Raw genomic sequence first — 20,437 nt, 5'->3', positions numbered from 1 at the left:
GAGACAACTCTTTCCTTTGCTTCCTCTGGTCCATGTTGAGTGTGGTACACAGCATGTCACCAAACAGCATGGTGAGTATCTGTAGCCCTATATACAGGCCACTGACTGATTACAAGATTGTAGACCCCTGTGATGCTAATTAGTGGACACAACTTGATTTAACATGTCCCTTTTGGCACATTATTTTCAGGGGTCCCATCATTTCTGTCATGTCATTTCATGCTTTCCCAATGAATGGAGAGAGGCAGAGCGCGCGGTGGATGCCGGGTGTGACACGGGGGGATAACCCCACCCACAGCCTGGCATCCACCTGGAACACGGAAGACAAAGACCCCCGGCTGCTGCCAGCACTTGTCGTGACATCAGCGGATGTCGGAGTCGGCTGCAGCCGGGGCTCACGTGATGCCTGTGAGCGGCCAGTGATAGCGCCCCTCACAGGCATTATCTGCAACATAAGGTATTTACAAAAAGTCTTAGGGGCACCGAGGGGATACATGGAGGGGGGAATATAAAGTACTAGACAACCCCTTTCCAGCCCAAGGCGTTCTAATACATATCTGGGCCTTATAAGTTTTAGTACGCCTTGGCGATTTCGCGCGCACACAAGGGTGGGGGGGAGTCGCCGCTGGGTGTCAGCTGATTGTCACAGCTCACACCCGGTGCTGTGTGCAGGGAGGGTTGTGCTAGGGTTAGGGTTGGGATTTTTCACAAGAAAAAAAAATGACAACGATATGGCGACTAGTGTTGAGCGCAAGTGCTCGTTACTTGAGTTTGCATCCGGTGCTCGGGTATGTACTGAGTATCGTGGGTGCTCGAGTCTCTGCCTCATATGTTTTGCAGCTGTTATACCCCTCGCGGGGATTGCCTGCCATGCACCAGCGATCCCCGTGTTTTTTTTGGGTGTCTAATAACCGTGAAACATGCGGGGCAGGGACTCGAGCATATCACTCGAGCACCTGCGATACATGGTGCATACCTGAGTACCCGATGCAAACTCAAGTAGCGAGCACTTGCGCTCAAGACTAATGACAACTTACTCAATATGATGACCTAATGTTAAATTCTGTGTCGCACCTCTGGGTTCAAAATGTTTACTATACCCCTTTGATAAAATCCTTGAGGGGTCTAATTTCCAAAATGAGGTCACTTGTGGGGGGGTTTCCACTGTTTAGGCACACAGGGGCTCTCCAAACGCAACATGGCGTCCGCTAATTATTCAAGCAAATTTTACACTCAAAAAGTCAAATGGCGCTCCTTCCCTTCCGAACTCTGCCGTGCGCCCAAACAGTGGTTTTTCCCCATATGGGGTATCTGCGTGCTCAGGAGAAATTGCACAACAAATTTTGGGGTCCATTTTCTCCTGTTACCCCTGCAAAAATAAAACTGAGTCTAAAGTAACATTTTTGTGAAAAGTTAAATGTTCATTATTTTCTTCCACATTCCAAATATTCCTGTGAAGCACCTGAAGGGTTAATAAAGTTCTTGAATGTGGTTTTGAGCACCTTGAGGGGTGCAGTTTTTAGAATGGTGTCATTTTGGGTATTTTCTGTCATAAAGACCCCTCAAAGTGACTTCAAATGTGATGTGGTCCCTAAAAAAAATGGTTTTGTAAATTTTGTTGGAAAAATTAGAAATCGCTGGTCAACTTTTAACCCTTATAGCTCCCTAACAAAAAAAAAATTTGGTTCCAAAATTGTGCTGATGTAAAGTAGACATGTGGGAAATGTTATTTATTAACTATATTGTGTGACATATCTCTCTGATTTAAGGGCATAAAAATTGCGAAATTTTTAAGATTTTCACCAAATTTCCATTATTTTCACAAATAAACGCAAGTGATATCGCAGAGATTTTACCACAATCATGAAGTACAAGATGTCACGAAAAAACAGTCTCAGAATCAGGGGGATCCGTTCAAGCGTTCCAGAGTTATTACCTCATAAAGTGACAGTGGTCAGAATTGTAAAAATTGGCCCGGTCATTAACGTGCAAACCACCATCGGGCGTAAAGGGGTTAAGCAACTTCTCTCTATAACACTGAGGCCACATCGTCCTTTTCTATAAGCCGCGCAGACAACGGAGAGATCACACAGACTGAGGAACCGCGGCAGCCGCTGCACTGCTGATACTAGGCTGACGGTCACCGCTGCGGTCTAGGCTGTCGTTCTATCGTTTCCGCCGTCCTGTGGTTTCTGCAGGTCCTGTCGTTTCCCCCGTCCTGTCGTTTCCGCGATTCTGCCGTTTCCCCCGCCCTGTCGTTTCCGCTGTCCTGACGTTTCCCCCGTCCTGTCGTTTCCGCGGTTCTGTCGTTTCCCCCATCCTGACGTTTCCGCGGTTCTGCCGTCCTGTCCGCCGTCCTGTCGTTTCCCCCCTCGTCCTGTCGTTTTCCCCCTCGTCCTATCGTTCCCCCCGTCGTTTCCCCCCGTCCTGTCGTTTCCCCCCGTCCTGTCGTTTCCCCTCGGTCCAGTCGTTTCCCCCCCGTCCAGTCGTTTCCCCTCGTCCAGTCGTTTCCCCCCCGTCCAGTCGTTTCCCCCCCGTCCAGTCGTTTCCCCCCCGTCCAGTCGTTTCCCCTCGTCCTGTCGTTTCCCCTCGTCCAGTCGTTTCCCCCCCGTCCAGTCGTTTCCCCCCCGTCCAGTCGTTTCCCCTCGTCTAGTCGTTTCCCCCCCGTCCAGTCGTTTCCCCTCGTCTAGTCGTTTCCCCCCCGTCCAGTCGTTTCCCCTCGTCTAGTCGTTTCCCCCCCGTCCAGTCGTCCCCCCCCCGTCCTGTCGTCTCCCCCCGTCCAGTCGTTTCCCCCCCGTCCAGTCGTTTCCCCCCCGTCCAGTCGTTTCCCCCCCGTCCTGTCGTTTCCCCCCCGTCCTGTCGTTTCCCCCCCGTCCTGTCGTTTCCCCCCCGTCCAGTCGTTTCCCCCCCGTCCAGTCGTTTCCCCCCCGTCCTGTCGTTTCCCCCCCGTCCTGTCGTTTCCCCCCCGTCCTGTCGTTTCCCCCCCGTCCTGTCGTTTCCCCCTCGTCCTGTCGTTTCCCCCCGTCCTGTCGTTTCCCCCTCGTCCTGTCGTTTCCCCCCGTCCTGTCGTTTCCCCCTCGTCCTGTCGTTTCCCCCCCGTCCAGTCGTTTCCCCCCCGTCCTGTCGTTTCCCCTCGTCCAGTCGTTTCCCCCCGTCCTGTCGTTTCCCCCCGTCCTGTCGTTTCCCCCCGTCCTGTCGTTTCCCCCCGTCCTGTCGTTTCCCCCTCGTCCTGTCGTTTCCCCTCGTCCAGTCGTTTCCCCCCGTCCTGTCGTTTCCCCCCGTCCAGTCGTTTCCCCCCCGTCCTGTCGTTTCCCCCTCGTCCTGTCGTTTCCCCCTCGTCCTGTCGTTTCCCCCCCGTCCAGTCGTTTCCCCCTCGTCCTGTCGTTTCCCCCCGTCCAGTCGTTTCCCCCTCGTCCTGTCGTTTCCCCCCCGTCCAGTCGTTTCCCCCTCGTCCTGTCGTTTCCCCCTCGTCCTGTCGTTTCCCCCCTGTCGTTCCTGTGGTTCGCGCTGATTAGATCTGGACTTTACCCTCCTTCTATGGGATCCGGCCGCTCCCAGGAGCTATTTGGGGTTTTGATTAAGTCCCTGAAGCCGTGGACGACCCTTAGTGTTATTATAGGACCGCAGACAAGGCTCCACTTCCGGGAGGCCGGGCCGTGCGCAGCGCTAAGCCCCCGGTACAGCTCCGCCTGTGACCCCGCACTGCAGCCCGCAGCACACACTGCACTAACGGGGCGCGAGCATAGGAGGGCGTGCCCTGCCGCCCGGCCAATAGCGGAGGCTCTGACGCTCTACGACGGCGTGTCCTGCCGCCCGGCCAATAGCGGAGGCTCTGACGCTCTACGAGGGCGTGTCCTACGTCCTGGCCAATAGCGGAGACTCCAACTCTCTATGAGGGCGTGTCCTGACGCCTGGCCAATAGCGGAGGCTCTGACTCTCTACGAGGGCGTGTCCTACGTCCTGGCCAATAGCGGAGGCTCTGACTCTCCATGAGGGCGTGTCCTGCCTTCAGGCCAATAGCGGAGGCTCTCCCCCCCATAAGTAGAGTACCAGCTGGGGGAGGGGCAGCGCTCGGCAGCTGGAGCCGGAGGCGAGAGGAGGATGCGCGTCTGACGGTAATGATCCGGCCAGTGACGGCTGGTCGGGGTGTAGTGTCTCCGCGCCGTGTCCGGCTCCTCATGCTAGCATGACATGCTGGGAGATGTAGTTCCGCAGCCGTTACTCCCCGCTGTGTGCAGACTGCGAGCGGCAGCGCCAGGTTCAGAGCCGCGGTGACGTCCCGACCCTCATACACACTGTGCGATTCCTTATAGGCGTCTGTAGATAGTGCAGAATCTCCGCACCAACAACTGCAGCAGATCCGAAAAGTGCAGCCGGTGGGAACAAGGCCGTAACTTGCCCCCACAAGCGGGGAGTGGAGAGCGAGAACGGCTGCGCCCCCGCTCAGTGTACGGGGAGTAGAGGGCGAGAACGGCTGCACCCCCCCCCCCTCGCTCAGTGTACGGGGAGTAGAGGGCGAGAACGGCTGCACCCCCCCGCTCAGTGTACGGGGAGTAGAGGGCGAGAACGGCTGCACCCCCCCCCCTGCTCAGTGTACGGGGAGTAGAGGGCGAGAACGGCTGCACCCCCCCCCCTGCTCAGTGTACGGGGAGTAGAGGGCGAGAACGGCTGCACCCCCCCCCCCCCCTCGCTCAGTGTACGGGGAGTAGAGGGCGAGAACGGCTGCACCCCCCCCTGCTCAGTGTACGGGGAGTAGAGGGCGAGAACGGCTGCACCCCCCCGCTCAGTGTACGGGGAGTAGAGGGCGAAAACGGCTGCGCCCCCGCTCAGTGTACGGGGAGTAGAGGGCGAGAATGGCTGCGCCCCCGCTCAGTGTACGGGGAGTAGAGGGCGAGAACGGCTGCACCCCCCCCCCCCCCTCGTTCAGTGTACGGGGAGTAGAGGGCGAGAACGGCTGCACCCCCCCCCCCTGCTCAGTGTACGGGGAGTAGAGGGCGAGAACGGCTGCACCCCCCCCTGCTCAGTGTACGGGGAGTAGAGGGCGAGAACGGCTGCGCCCCCTGCTCAGTGTACGGGGAGTAGGGGCGAGAACGGCTGCACCTCCCCCCCCCCCCCCCCCCTCGCTCAGTGTACGGGGAGTAGAGGGCGAGAACGGCTGCACCCCCCCCTGCTCAGTGTACGGGGAGTAGAGGGCGAGAACGGCTGCACCCCCCCCTGCTCAGTGTACGGGGAGTAGAGGGCGAGAACGGCTGCACCCCCCCCTGCTCAGTGTACGGGGAGTAGAGGGCAAGAACGGCTGCACCCCCCCCCTGCTCAGTGTACGGGGAGTAGAGGGCGAGAACGGCTGCACCCCCCCCTGCTCAGTGTACGGGGAGTAGAGGGCGAGAACGGCTGCACCCCCCCCTGCTCAGTGTACGGGGAGTAGAGGGCGAGAACGGCTGCACCCCCCCCTGCTCAGTGTACGGGGAGTAGAGGGCGAGAACGGCTGCGCCCCCGCTCAGTGTACGGGGAGTAGAGGGCGAGAACGGCTGCGCCCCCGCTCAGTGTACGGGGAGAAGAGGGCGAGAACGGCTGCGCCCCCGCTCAGTGTACGGGGAGTAGGGGCGGGAACGGCTGCGCCCGCGGACCCCCGCTCAGTGTACGGGGAGTAGAGGGCGAGAACGGCTGCGCCCCCGCTCAGTGTACGGGGAGTAGAGGGCGAGAACGGCTGCGCCCCCGCTCAGTGTACGGGGAGTAGAGGGCGAGAACGGCTGCGCCCCCGCTCAGTGTACGGGGAGTAGAGGGCGAGAACGGCTGCGCCCCCGCTCAGTGTACGGGGAGTAGAGGGCGAGAACGGCTGCGCCCCCGCTCAGTGTACGGGGAGTAGAGGGCGAGAACGGCTGCGCCACCGCTCAGTGTACGGGGAGTAGAGGGCGAGAACGGCTGCGCCCCCGCTCAGTGTACGGGGAGTAGAGGGCGAGAACGGCTGCGCCACCGCTCAGTGTACGGGGAGTAGAGGGCGAGAACGGCTGCGCCCCCGCTCAGTGTACGGGGAGTAGAGGGCGAGAACGGCTGCGCCCCCGCTCAGTGTACGGGGAGTAGAGGGCGAGAACGGCTGCGCCCCCGCTCAGTGTACGGGGAGTAGAGGGCGAGAACGGCTGCGCCCCCGCTCAGTGTACGGGGAGTAGAGGGCGAGAACGGCTGCGCCCCCGCTCAGTGTACGGGGAGTAGAGGGTGAGAACGGCTGCGCCCGCGGACCCCCGCTCAGTGTACGGGGAGTAGAGGGTGAGAACGGCTGCGCCCCCGCTCAGTGTACTGGGAGTAGAGGGTGAGAACTGCTGCACCCCCCCTCCTGCTCAGTGTACGGGGAGTAGAGGGCGAGAACGGCTGCGCCCGCGGACCCCCGCTCAGTGTACGGGGAGTAGAGGGCGAGAACGGCTGCGCCCGCGGACTCCCGCTCAGTGTATGACTGTCCCATAAGGGTTACCGTGACGTGGTGGGTTGGCTTTTACATTATTTTGATCATAATTATGTCGAGTAACCTTTAATAAGATGTGTAGTAGAGGGGTTACAAGGACACTAAACTTCAGGAAGGCAAATTTCCAACGGTTGAGAGATGAACTTAGTGCAATAAACTGGGACGATATCCTGAGACCTAAAGCTACATAAAGCAAATGGGAGACATTTATTAGCATCCTGAAAAGGACCTGTGCACAATATATACCCTATGGGAATAAACAGGCTAGAAATAGGAGGAAACCACTATGGCTAAATAGAGCTGTAAGGGGCGCAATAAGTGACAAAAAAAAGCATTTATAGAACTAAAGCAAGTAGGTAGTGATGAGGCATTAAATAAATATAGAAAATTACATAAATTATGTAAAAAACAAATCAAGGCAGCAAAGAATGAGACAGAGAGAATCATTGCCAGAGAAAGTAAAAATAACCCCAAAATATTCTTTAACTACATAAATAGTAAAAAACTAAAAAATGATAGTGTTGGCCCCCTTAAGAATAGTCTGGGTGAAATGGTGGATGAGGAAAAAGCCAATATGCTAAAGGATTTTTTTTCAACCGTATTTACACAAAAAAATCGCATGACAGAAAACATGATCAGTGAGAACAAAAATTCTCCATTAAATGTCACTTGCTTCACCCAGCGGGAAGTACAGTGGCGTCTAAAAATCACTAAAGGTGACAAATCCCCGGGCCCGGGTGGGATACACCCGCGAGTACTGCAGGAATTAAGTAACGTCATAGATAGACCATTATTTTTAATCTTTAAAGATTCCATAATAACAGGGTCTGTACCACAGGACTGGCGTATAGCAAATGTGGTGCCAATATTCAAAAAGGGGACAAAAACTGAACCTGGAAATTCTAGGCCGGTAAGCTTAACCTCTACTGTGGGTAAAATCCTGGAGGGTTTCCTAAGAGATGCTATACTAGAGTATCTGAAGAAGAATAACCTCATGACCCAATATCAACATGGGTTTACGAGGGACCGTTCCTGTCAGACTAATCTGATCAGCTTTTATGAGGAGGCAAGTTCTGGACTGGACCAAGGAAATGCAGCGGATGTTGTGTATATGGACTTTTCAAAAGCTTTTGATACGGTTCCACACAAAAGGTTGATACATAAAATGAGAACAATGGGGATAGGGGAAAATATATGTATGTGGGTTAAGAATTGGCTCAGTGATAGGAAACAAAGGGTGGTTATTAATGGAACACACTCAGACTGGGTCACAGTTAACAGTGGGGTACCACAGGGGTCAGTATTGGGGTACCACAGGGGTCAGTATTGGGCCCCCTTCTTTTTAACATATTTATTAATGACCTTGTAGGGGGCATACAGAGTAGTATTTCAATATTTGCAGATGACACTAAACTCTGCAGGGTAATCAATACAGAGGAGGACAATTTTATATTACAGGAGGATCTATGTAAACTAGAAGCTTGGGCTGATAAATGGCAAATGAGCTTTAATGGGGATAAATATAAGGTAATGAACTTGGGCAGAGGAAATAAAATGTATAACTATATGCTTAATTGTAAAACACTGGGCAAAACTGTAACTGAAAAAGACCTGGGTGTATTGGTGGATGACAAGCTCACGCTTAGTGGCCAGTGTCAGGCAGCTGCTGCAAAGGCAAATAAAATAATGGGATGCATTAAAAGAGGCGTAGATGCTCATGAGGAGAAGATAATTTTACCTCTATACAAGTCACCAGTGCGACCACACTTAGAATACTGTGTACAGTTCTGGTCTCCGGTGTATAAGAAAGACATAGCTGAACTAGAGCGGGTGCAGAGAAGAGCGACCAAGGTTATTAGAGGACTGGGGGGGTCTGCAATATCAAGACAGGTTATTAGAGGACTGGGGGGGGTCTGCAATACCAAGACAGGTTATTAGAGGACTGGGGGGGGTCTGCAATTCCAAGACAGGTTATTAGAGGACTGGGGGGGGTCTGCAATACCAAGACAGGTTATTAGAGGACTGGGGGGGGTCTGCAATACCAAGACAGGTTATTAGAGGACTGGGGGGGGTCTGCAATACCAAGACAGGTTATTAGAGGACTGGGGGGGGGGTCTGCAATACCAAGACAGGTTATTAGAGGACTGGGGGGGGGGGTCTGCAATACCAAGACAGGTTATTAGAGGACTGGGGGGGGGGGTCTGCAATACCAAGACAGGTTATTAGAGGACTGGGGGGGGGGTCTGCAATACCAAGACAGGTTATTAGAGGACTGGGGGGGGGGTCTGCAATACCAAGACAGGTTATTAGAGGACTGGGGGGGGGGTCTGCAATACCAAGACAGGTTATTAGAGGACTGGGGGGGGTCTGCAATACCAAGACAGGTTATTAGAGGACTGGGGGGGGTCTGCAATACCAAGACAGGTTATTAGAGGACTGGGGGGGGTCTGCAATACCAAGACAGGTTATTAGAGGACTGGGGGGGGTCTGCAATACCAAGACAGGTTATTAGAGGACTGGGGGGGGTCTGCAATACCAAGACAGGTTATTACACTTGGGGTTATTTACTGTGGAAAAATGAAGGCTTAGGGGGGATCTTATTACTATGTACAAGTATATGAGGGGACAGTACAAAGACCTTTCTACTGATCTTATTACTCTGAGGTCTGAGACGGGGACAAGGGGGCATCTTCTACGCCTGGAGGAAAGAAGGTTTAATCATAATCACAGACGCGGATTCTTTACTGTAAGAGCAGTGAGACTGTGGAGCTCTCTGCCGCATGATGTGTAATGAGGGATTCACTACTAACATTTAAGAAGGGCCTGGATGCCTTTCTTGAAAAGTATAATATTACAGGTTATAAATACTAGATTCCTTGATAGGGCGTTGATCCAGGGATCTAGTCTGATTGTTGTATGGAGTCGGGAAGGAATTTTTTTCCCCAATGTGGAGCTTAGTGTTTGCCACATGGTTTTTTTTTTTTTGCCTTCCTCTGGATCAACATGTTCGGCTATGGGGTGAACTAGAAGGACTTAGTTTTTAAGGTTGAAGGAAGACTATGTAACTAAATACCCTTTTATAATTATTTTTGCACTGTGTGATTTCTCCATTTACTTCCAGTTATTTGGGTATTTTGCTTTTGTCTTTGGTTTTTCTTAGTCTAGTGGCCTTGTGTGAACATGCATTTACATTTTGCATGCAAATCAATTTACGTTTCAGTTCAGACTCCCAGGTTTTTTCAGTGTACAGGGAGCAGAGGGCGAGAACAGCTGCTCCCGCGGACCCCCGCTCATTGTACGGGGAGTAGAGGGCGAGAACGGCTGCTCCCGTGGACCCCCGCTCAGTGTACTGGAGGGGGGGGGGGAGACAGCCCCTGACAAGAGAAGGCCCCGGTGGGCATGTGATGGCAGAAGCCCCAAATTGAGTCTCATGTACGGGCCGCGTAGTGGGGTCCGCTCCGCTCTGCAGGTGATGTCTAATATATGATCACATGGCCGCGGCCCCCTGGATTGTGCGGTGACCCCGGAGTCCCTGCTGCTGCGCGACAGTAATGATGAAATAATAATTTCCCCATCTGCCGTTCTTGAACATTAAGAATCGTTTCCTGATAATAATCGTCAGTGAGCGGCTCCAACAGGCTGCAGAGGGCGCCGTCGGGGAGTAGAGGGCGAGAACGGCTGCGCCCCCGCTCAGTGTACGGGGAGTAGAGGGCGAGAACGGCTGTGCCCCCGCTCAGTGTACGGGGAGTAGAGGGCGAGAACGGCTGCGCCCGCGGACCCCCGCTCAGTGTATGGAGAGTAGAGGGCGAGAACGGCTGCACCCCCCCGCTCAGTGTACGGGGAGTAGAGGGCGAGAACGGCTGCGCCCCCGCTCAGTGTACGGGGAGTAGAGGGCGAGAACGGCTGCGCCCCCGCTCAGTGTACGGGGAGTAGAGGGCGAGAACGGCTGTGCCCCCGCTCAGTGTACGGGGAGTAGAGGGCGAGAACGGCTGCGCCCGCGGACCCCCGCTCAGTGTACGGAGAGTAGAGGGCGAGAACGGCTGCGCCCCCGCTCAGTGTATGGGGAGTAGAGGGCGAGAACGGCTGCACCCCCCCGCTCAGTGTACAGGGAGTAGAGGGCGAGAACGGCTGCGCCCGCGGACCCCCGCTCAGTGTACGGAGAGTAGAGGGCGAGAACGGCTGCGCCCCCGCTCAGTGTATGGGGAGTAGAGGGCGAGAACGGCTGCGCCCGCGGACCCCCGCTCAGTGTACGGGGAGTAGAGGGCGAGAACGGCTGCGTCCCCGCTCAGTGTACGGGGAGTAGAGGGCGAGAACGGCTGCGCCCCCGCTCAGTGTACGGGGAGTAGAGGGCGAGAACGGCTGCGCCCCCGCTCAGTGTACGGGGAGTAGAGGGCGAGAACGGCTGCGCCCCCGCTCAGTGTACGGGGAGTAGAGGGCGAGAACGGCTGCGCCCCCGCTCAGTGTACGGGGAGTAGAGGGCGAGAACGGCTGCGCCCGCGGACCCCCGCTCAGTGTACGGGGAGTAGAGGGCGAGAACGGCTGCGCCCCCGCTCAGTGTACTGGGAGTAGAGGGTGAGAACGGCTGCACACCCCCCCCCCCCCCCCCGCTCAGTGTACGGGGAGTAGAGGGCGAGAACGGCTGCGCCCCCGCTCAGTGTACTGGGAGTAGAGGGTGAGAACGGCTGCACCCCCCCCCCCCCCCCCCCGCTCAGTGTACGGGGAGTAGAGGGCGAGAACGGCTGCGCCCGCGGACCCCCGCTCAGTGTACGGGGAGTAGAGGGCGAGAACGGCTGCGCCCGCGGACCCCCGCTCAGTGTATGACTGTCCCATAAGGGTTACCGTGACGTGGTGGGATGGCTTTTACATTATTTTGATCATAATTATGTCGAGTAACCTTTAATAAGATGTGTAGTAGAGGGGTTACAAGGACACTAAACTTCAGGAAGGCAAATTTCCAACGGTTGAGAGATGAACTTAGTGCAATAAACTGGGACGATATCCTGAGACCTAAAGCTACATAAAGCAAATGGGAGACATTTATTAGCATCCTGAAAAGGACCTGTGCACAATATATACCCTATGGGAATAAACAGGCTAGAAATAGGAGGAAACCACTATGGCTAAATAGAGCTGTAAGGGGCGCAATAAGTGACAAAAAAAAGCATTTATAGAACTAAAGCAAGTAGGTAGTGATGAGGCATTAAATAAATATAGAAAATTACATAAATTATGTAAAAAACAAATCAAGGCAGCAAAGAATGAGACAGAGAGAATCATTGCCAGAGAAAGTAAAAATAACCCCAAAATATTCTTTAACTACATAAATAGTAAAAAACTAAAAAATGATAGTGTTGGCCCCCTTAAGAATAGTCTGGGTGAAATGGTGGATGAGGAAAAAGCCAATATGCTAAAGGATTTTTTTTCAACCGTATTTACACAAAAAAATCGCATGACAGAAAACATGATCAGTGAGAACAAAAATTCTCCATTAAATGTCACTTGCTTCACCCAGCGGGAAGTACAGCGGCGTCTAAAAATCACTAAAGGTGACAAATCCCCGGGCCCGGATGGGATACACCCGCGAGTACTGCAGGAATTAAGTAACGTCATAGATAGACCATTATTTTTAATCTTTAAAGATTCCATAATAACAGGGTCTGTACCACAGGACTGGCGTATAGCAAATGTGGTGCCAATATTCAAAAAGGGGACAAAAACTGAACCTGGAAATTCTAGGCCGGTAAGCTTAACCTCTACTGTGGGTAAAATCCTGGAGGGTTTCCTAAGAGATGCTATACTAGAGTATCTGAAGAAGAATAACCTCATGACCCAATATCAACATGGGTTTACGAGGGACCGTTCCTGTCAGACTAATCTGATCAGCTTTTATGAGGAGGCAAGTTCTGGACTGGACCAAGGAAATGCAGCGGATGTTGTGTATATGGACTTTTCAAAAGCTTTTGATACGGTTCCACACAAAAGGTTGATACATAAAATGAGAACAATGGGGATAGGGGAAAATATATGTATGTGGGTTAAGAATTGGCTCAGTGATAGGAAACAAAGGGTGGTTATTAATGGAACACACTCAGACTGGGTCACAGTTAACAGTGGGGTACCACAGGGGTCAGTATTGGGGTACCACAGGGGTCAGTATTGGGCCCCCTTCTTTTTAACATATTTATTAATGACCTTGTAGGGGGCATACAGAGTAGTATTTCAATATTTGCAGATGACACTAAACTCTGCAGGGTAATCAATACAGAGGAGGACAATTTTATATTACAGGAGGATCTATGTAAACTAGAAGCTTGGGCTGATAAATGGCAAATGAGCTTTAATGGGGATAAATATAAGGTAATGAACTTGGGCAGAGGAAATAAAATGTATAACTATATGCTTAATTGTAAAACACTGGGCAAAACTGTAACTGAAAAAGACCTGGGTGTATTGGTGGATGACAAGCTCACGCTTAGTGGCCAGTGTCAGGCAGCTGCTGCAAAGGCAAATAAAATAATGGGATGCATTAAAAGAGGCGTAGATGCTCATGAGGAGAAGATAATTTTACCTCTATACAAGTCACTAGTGCGACCACACTTAGAATACTGTGTACAGTTCTGGTCTCCGGTGTGTAAGAAAGACATAGCTGAACTAGAGCGGGTGCAGAGAAGAGCCACCAAGGTTATTAGAGGACTGGGGGCGTCTGCAATACCAAGACAGGTTATTAGAGGACTGGGGGGGTCTGCAATACCAAGACAGGTTATTAGAGGACTGGGGGGGGTCTGCAATACCAAGACAGGTTATTAGAGGACTGGGGGGGGTCTGCAATACCAAGACAGGTTATTAGAGGACTGGGGGGGGTCTGCAATACCAAGACAGGTTATTAGAGGACTGGGGGGGGTCTGCAATACCAAGACAGGTTATTAGAGGACTGGGGGGGGTCTGCAATACCAAGACAGGTTATTAGAGGACTGGGGGGGGTCTGCAATACCAAGACAGGTTATTAGAGGACTGGGGGGGGTCTGCAATACCAAGACAGGTTATTAGAGGACTGGGGGGGTCTGCAATACCAAGACAGGTTATTAGAGGACTGGGGGGGTCTGCAATACCAAGACAGGTTATTAGAGGACTGGGGGGGGTCTGCAATACCAAGACAGGTTATTAGAGGACTGGGGGAATCTGCAATACCAAGACAGGTTATTAGAGGACTGGGGGAATCTGCAATACCAAGACAGGTTATTAGAGGACTGGGGGAATCTGCAATACCAAGACAGGTTATTACACTTGGGGTTATTTACTGTGGAAAAATGAAGGCTTAGGGGGGATCTTATTACTATGTACAAGTATATGAGGGGACGGTACAAAGACCTTTCTACTGATCTTATTACTCTGAGGTCTGAGACGGGGACAAGGGGGCATCTTCTACGCCTGGAGGAAAGAAGGTTTAATCATAATCACAGACGCGGATTCTTTACTGTAAGAGCAGTGAGACTATGGAGCTCTCTGCCACATGATGTGTAATGAGGGATTCACTACTAACATTTAAGAAGGGCCTGGATGCCTTTCTTGAAAAGTATAATATTACAGGTTATAAATACTAGATTCCTTGATAGGGCGTTGATCCAGGGATCTAGTCTGATTGTTGTATGGAGTCGGGAAGGAATTTTTTTCCCCAATGTGGAGCTTAGTGTTTGCCACATGGTTTTTTTTTTTGCCTTCCTCTGGATCAACATGTTCGGCTATGGGGTGAACTAGAAGGACTTAGTTTTTAAGGTTGAAGGAAGACTATGTAACTAAATACCCTTTTATAATTATTTTTGCACTGTGTGATTTCTCCATTTACTTCCAGTTATTTGGGTATTTTGCTTTTGTCTTTGGTTTTTCTTAGTCTAGTGGCCTTGTGTGAACATGCATTTACATTTTGCATGCAAATCAATTTACGTTTCAGTTCAGACTCCCAGGTTTTTTCAGTGTACAGGGAGCAGAGGGCGAGAACAGCTGCTCCCGCGGACCCCCGCTCATTGTACGGGGAGTAGAGGGCGAGAACGGCTGCTCCCGTGGACCCCCGCTCAGTGTACTGGAGGGGGGGGGGGGAGACAGCCCCTGACAAGAGAAGGCCCCGGTGGGCATGTGATGGCAGAAGCCCCAAATTGAGTCTCATGTACGGGCCGCGTAGTGGGGTCCGCTCCGCTCTGCAGGTGATGTCTAATATATGATCACATGGCCGCGGCCCCCTGGATTGTGCGGTGACCCCGGAGTCCCTGCTGCTGCGCGACAGTAATGATGAAATAATAATTTCCCCATCTGCCGTTCTTGAACATTAAGAATCGTTTCCTGATAATAATCGTCAGAGCGGCTCCAACAGGCTGCAGAGGGCGCCGTCGTGGAGGTCCGGGCACAGGAGCGCCACCATGAGCCGGAGCACACACCAGCCGCCCCGCTGTGGGGTTCGCACCCCACGCCTCAGGAGGTCCCCTGAAACATGTCAGCTGTGGTGTGTCTCCTGAGAGTCGGGCAGCGTCTCTGCGCTCCTGTGCCCGGACCTCCACGCCGGCGCCCTCTGCAGCCTGTTGGAGCCGCTCACTGCCAATTATTATCAGGAAACGATTCTTAATGTTCATGAACGGCAGACGGGCAAAGGTTATAATGACTTAAAGGGACGACTGCGTCTGAAGGTGTGAGGCACGGAATTTCATCAGGGCAGCTGAGGCCACGGCGGCGGTGCTTTACCACTATGGCGCACATTTATCAAGCAGATTACAACTGCGTCTCTGCGAACTGCACCTGAGTCGCCAATCGTAAAGAGCAGCAAATATGGCTGCTAAATGCAAAAAGTAAAAGCAGCGAGGGGCTGCTGCTCGTCCCGGCGGCGGCTGCTGCTCGTCCCGGACCCCTATCCCACGAGTCTCAGGCCGTCACCGCTCTCGGCAGTTGTAGATCTGCATTCCTGGTAACAGACGGTAACTTCCCTGGGTTTTGCGTCCTCCTCGCTGCGTTTTGGCTGCTCTGATCTTCTGGTGGATTTTTTAGCGACTTGCTCTATATGAATTAAACATCAGACATCAATGACACAGATTTAGTAATGTGAATGGGCCTCGAATTCAGCAGAAACAGCCGCTGTTATGTTAGACCAATTTACTATGTGTAAACCGCGGTCTCCAAATGGGATTTAACTTAAGATACAAATGCATCTCACTATATTAGAATATCATCGAAAAGTGAATTTATTTCAGGTCTTCAATACAAAAAGTGACACTCCTATATTATATAGAGTCATTACACACAGAGCGATCTATTATATAGACTCATTACACGCAGAGGGATCTATTATATAGACTCATTACACGCAGAGGGATCTATTATATAGACTCATTACACGCAGAGGGATCTATTATATAGAGTCATTACACACAGAGGGATCTATTATATAGAGTCATTACACACAGAGGGATCTATTATATAGAGTCATTACACACAGAGGGATCTATTATATAGACTCATTACACGCAGAGGGATCTATTATATAGAGTCATTACACACAGAGGGATCTATTATATAGAGTCATTACACGCAGAGGGATCTATTGTATAGACTCATTACACGCAGAGGGATCTATTGTATAGACTCATTACACGCAGAGGGATCTGTTGTATAGAGTCATTACACGCAGAGGGATCTATTTCACGTGTTTATTTCTGTTAATGTTGATGATTATGGCTTACAGCCAATGAAAACACAACAGTCATTATCTCAGTAAATTAGAATACTTTAACAACAGCTTGTCGTCCTACTGAAATGTCTGTTCAGTAAATGCCTCAATACTTGGTCGGGGCTCCTTTTGCATCAATTACTGCATCAATGTGGCATGGAGGGATCAGCCTGTGGCATGGAGGGATCAGCCTGTGGCACTGCTGAGGTGTTATGGAAGCCCAGGTGCCTTTGATAGCAGCCTTCAGCTCGTCTGCATTGTTGGCTCTGGGGTCTCTCATCTTCCTCTTGACAATACCCCATAGATTCTCTATAATAGATCCTCTATGGGGTTAAGGTCAGGCGAGTTTGCTGCCAATCAAGCACAGTGATACTGTTGTGTGTAAACCAGGTATTTGTACTTTTAGCCGTGTGGACAGGGGCCAAGTCCTGCTGGAGAAGGACATTTCCATCTCCATAAAGCTTGTTGGCAGAGGGAAGCATGAAGAGCTGTAAAATGTCCTTGTAGACGGCGGCGCTGACTTTGGTCTTGATAAAACACCGTGGACCTCCACCAGCAGAAGACATGGCCCCCAAACCATCACTGATTGTGGAGACTTCACACCAGACCTCCAGCAGCTTGGATTGTGGCCTCTCCTCTTTCTCCAGACTCTGGGACCTTGTGGAGTGTGTCAGTGACTGCCTTCTGGACATCTGTCAAGTCAGCAGTTTTCCTCATGATTGTGGAGCCTACTGAAACAGACTAAGGGGACTTTTAAACGTGTAGGAAGCCTTTGCATGTGTTTTTTTTGTTAATCTAATTTACTGAGATAATGACGTTTGTGTTTTCATTGGCTGTAAGCCATAATCATCAACATTAACAGAAATAAACACATGAAATAGATCCCTCTGTGTGTAATGACTCTATATAATAGATCCCTCTGCGTGTAATGACTCTATATAATAGATCCCTCTGTGTGTAATGACTCTATATAATATAGGAGTTTCACTTTTTGTATTGAAGACCTGAAATAAATTCACTTTTTTATGATATTCTAATTTAGTGAGATGCACCTGTACATTAATGTGAAAACAAAAAAATGGTGTAAAGCGCAGAGATGCTGAGGAGCCGGATCATCAGCGCTATTGTCAGAATTGTAGCCTAAATTGCTTTTAAGTCATAATTTTTGCACACCTCGTAGTTGAGACTTTTGGTGTTTTTTCACTCTCCACCAAAATTTACAGGATGGGGGTGAGGCCACTCCAACTCTGGCATCACCCCAGAAATCTCACCCCAGTCCGCGTGCACCACTCATTAGACGCGCCACTTAAAGGGGTTGTCCACTATTTTGACATTGATGCCCTATCCTTAGTGGGAACTGGGCCGACTTCTCAGTTGGCTACAGGTTCTACTCTAGGGATGGGCTGCACCTCAATGGGGAGGGTGCAGCTGTGCTGGGGGAGAAAATGGCTAGAAGGTTGGAGGAGTGTTTAAACTAGGGATTGGTGGGGGGGGGTGGTATTCATTTTATAGGTGGGGAATAGAGGTACAGAGCGATACATAAAATGCATGTACACTAATGCCAGAAGCCTCACCAACAAAATGGAGGAATTAGAATTAATTTTGTTGGAAAATAATTCTGACATGGTAGGGATATCTGAGACGTGGCTGGACGAGAGCCATGACAGGGCAGTTAATTTACAGGGCTATAGTCTGTTCAGGAATGACTGTAGAAACGTCCTGTGGCGGGGGCGGCCCTGGCCCTGGCTCGTCCTGTGGCGGGGGCGGCCCAGACTCTTTTTCACACTGTGTTCTCCAGAAAGACGTTGATGCTACATATCCTGCTAATGCATTTACAGGCCCCACAGCCTCCATTACTCCCAGAGGCTGAGGCACACTCCTGGTGTTTGTCCGCAGTCTGTTGGTTACTTTTGGCTTCTGCATCAGGGCCATCTAGTAGCCACATAGAGGCCATGAGTGGCAGACAGCGAGGTCTGTCTGGAATCTCTGCGCACACTGGCAATAGACAGACTAAGTATAATGCCTCTAGCCTCCATCTTGGCATCATACAAGGAGTGTTCTGTATGTTATGTCTGGACTTATTGAAGCTTGAGACTGATTTTTAATGGTGTTTATTTTTCCTAGGAGGATAAAACGCCATGGAAGAGGCAGAGTACAACCCCCAACGCCATTCGCTCCTGGATGCCATCCAACGTTTCACCACAGCCACAACCATCATGGATGAAACCATCATGGTTCCCAGTATGTTACAAGATATCATCCCAGCCAAAGAAGAACAGGAGGAGCCCATGGGCTCCAAGGATCTGCTTGGCCAGAACAGTCTCTATGATTCCTATCTGCTCCTGAAGTCTCTGAGAAATGACATGAAATGGGGTGTGCATCCCGAAAACGGAAAGGCAGAAGGTCGCTGTCCTGACAAGATCTCCCTGGAGGAAGAGACCTGGGATCTAGTGGACCAATTTCAGCACCACTTAAAAGGGCTCCTGTCTGTTCTAACAAAGCTGACCAAAAAAGCCAATCTCCTAACCAACTGTTACAAGAAAGAGGTAGAGATTGGGAACCCTAATGCCAGGCCCTTCTCTAGCAACCATTATTATTGAGACTTCTGCATTTGTTCCTGTGTCGCGGATTCGAGGATGTCACCTGCATTCAGGGAATGGCATCTTGTCACCTCTCGCACCATAACCGCATTCCTGATTAGACAATATATTATGGTTCCAGTTCTTCTGAGCCTAGACTCCACTCGACCGTCTCACCCAGCCTTACCGTGATGAAGCAGCGACTACCAATGTGCACCAGCTGGACACTTCCACAGGTCGTCCCAGAGACCACCCATGTCCCCTCACGTGTAGTCCAGATATTGCTGGTTACTCCGAATTGTCTGTTTTTTTTTTTTTTTTTCTTACTTTACCAAAAATCAGTTTTGGCTATTTTTTACCTACTGACAAACAAAAAGCTGAATTTGATGTGTAAAGTATTTTTGAGATTGGAAGATTTGTGTCCTGAAATGAAATTGTGCCTGAAAAACCCTGTAGTGTATGTGTCCCCTCCTGACATGGGGCGTACCACCATATGTCTATGGTCTCCAGTCCTCCTCGCCCGTCTCCAGTCCTCCTCGCCCTCTTTTCTCTGCTCTATGTAGAAACAGGGAGTCTCTTGTCCCTGCAGAAATCATTCACCTCCTGATTGACATGCCGTTACCCCCCCACGCCCACCTCCGCCAGGGACTTTTGCAGTGACTCAAGACTGATATGGGGAAAATTGACCTTCTTCTGTTTCTACATAAAGCTTAGAAGGCTTCAGCTCGTCTGTTTTTAATAACATGATGTCATAGACTTGATGGAAAAATAATTATCGGGGTAGAAAGAAAAATTAGCAATTGTAAGTTCACAGTGCTGTGTAATATGATGACTGCAATATTTTGAGAGGATAAATACTGATAAGGAGGATGAAGGCTGCTTTAAATGGCCTGACTGCTTGTGTAGCAGATTCGTGGCTGCTGACTCAGATCAGGTGGCCATGAAAAGACACGGCGCCATTGTTGGAGGAATGGCGTCTGTTCTCTCAATTATCTGCTGCACTTTTAGTGCTGTTAATAAGGGGTTGTCTGTTGCTGTACAAGGGTGTGAAGACCCAGGGTCTTCCGTAGGCGTAACACTACTCAGACGACATAGGGTGAGGGTAAACAGTGTGGCAGTACTTTATTGAACCACAAAGCGGACAATAAACACATAGAACAGTCCCAGAAAATACCCAAGATGGTGCAAAATTACACAGTCTTACCCTTCCGTTGGCCCGCCTGGGATAGAACAGCTGCGACTTTGGGACTTCCAAGGCCAACTACGTCAACCAATGGCCCCCCGCTTTAGATGAACACCCACAGAGAAGAGGTAGCGACAAGCTTAGGAAGCTGACAGTCCATTGAGGTACAAGGCCTGGAGACCAGAGGGTCCCACTCTGGCCTCTCCAAGAGTTTCCATGGGTTCCCTCATGGTCAATGGAGCAGATCTGTATCCTTCCAGACAGGGCTACATACCCTTAGGCTGAAATGCTGTAGAATCCAAATCTGTATCTCTCTGGATGGAGCCATGCTACCAAAACTATTGTCCTGAAGAGTCTCTCTGATTCTGCTTGCAGCAGGATAGAAAACCCTTTTTATATTTACAGATGTGGCTTAGGTCATCATTCACAGGTCAGCGGAAAGGTGCAGGCCTCAGGTCTCATTGTTTGAGCATTTAATCAATTTGCATAGTTGGTGTGATGAAACAGCT

The 20,437-nt window shown here is 51.1% G+C and overlaps 1 protein-coding gene across 1 annotated transcript; it reads left to right on the top strand.

Moving 5' to 3' along the window:
• Positions 1 to 3,981: 3,981 nt before the first annotated feature.
• LOC141155331 (mid1-interacting protein 1-B-like) lies at positions 3,982 to 19,468 on the top strand. The gene is made up of 2 exons (XM_073642209.1): positions 3,982 to 4,115; positions 18,291 to 19,468. The coding sequence occupies exon 2, from the start codon at positions 18,305 to 18,307 to the stop codon at positions 18,764 to 18,766; it is 462 nt and encodes a 153-aa protein (XP_073498310.1). The 5' UTR covers positions 3,982 to 4,115; positions 18,291 to 18,304; the 3' UTR covers positions 18,767 to 19,468.
• Positions 19,469 to 20,437: the final 969 nt, after the last annotated feature.

The sequence above is a fragment of the Phyllobates terribilis genome, unplaced genomic scaffold (genome assembly GCF_046119375.1).
Source record: "Phyllobates terribilis strain yellow unplaced genomic scaffold, ASM4611937v1 Scaffold_7__3_contigs__length_470593459, whole genome shotgun sequence".
Lineage (NCBI taxonomy): Eukaryota > Metazoa > Chordata > Amphibia > Anura > Dendrobatidae > Phyllobates > Phyllobates terribilis.
The sequence above is the reverse complement of the archived record's forward strand: the minus strand, read 5'-3'. Positions and strand labels throughout refer to the sequence as shown.

Excerpts from the sequence above, each read along its gene's own strand:
- LOC141155331 (XM_073642209.1), top strand. The coding sequence starts at position 18,305 with ATGGAAGAGGCAGAGTACAACCCCCAACGCCATTCGCTCCTGGATGCC.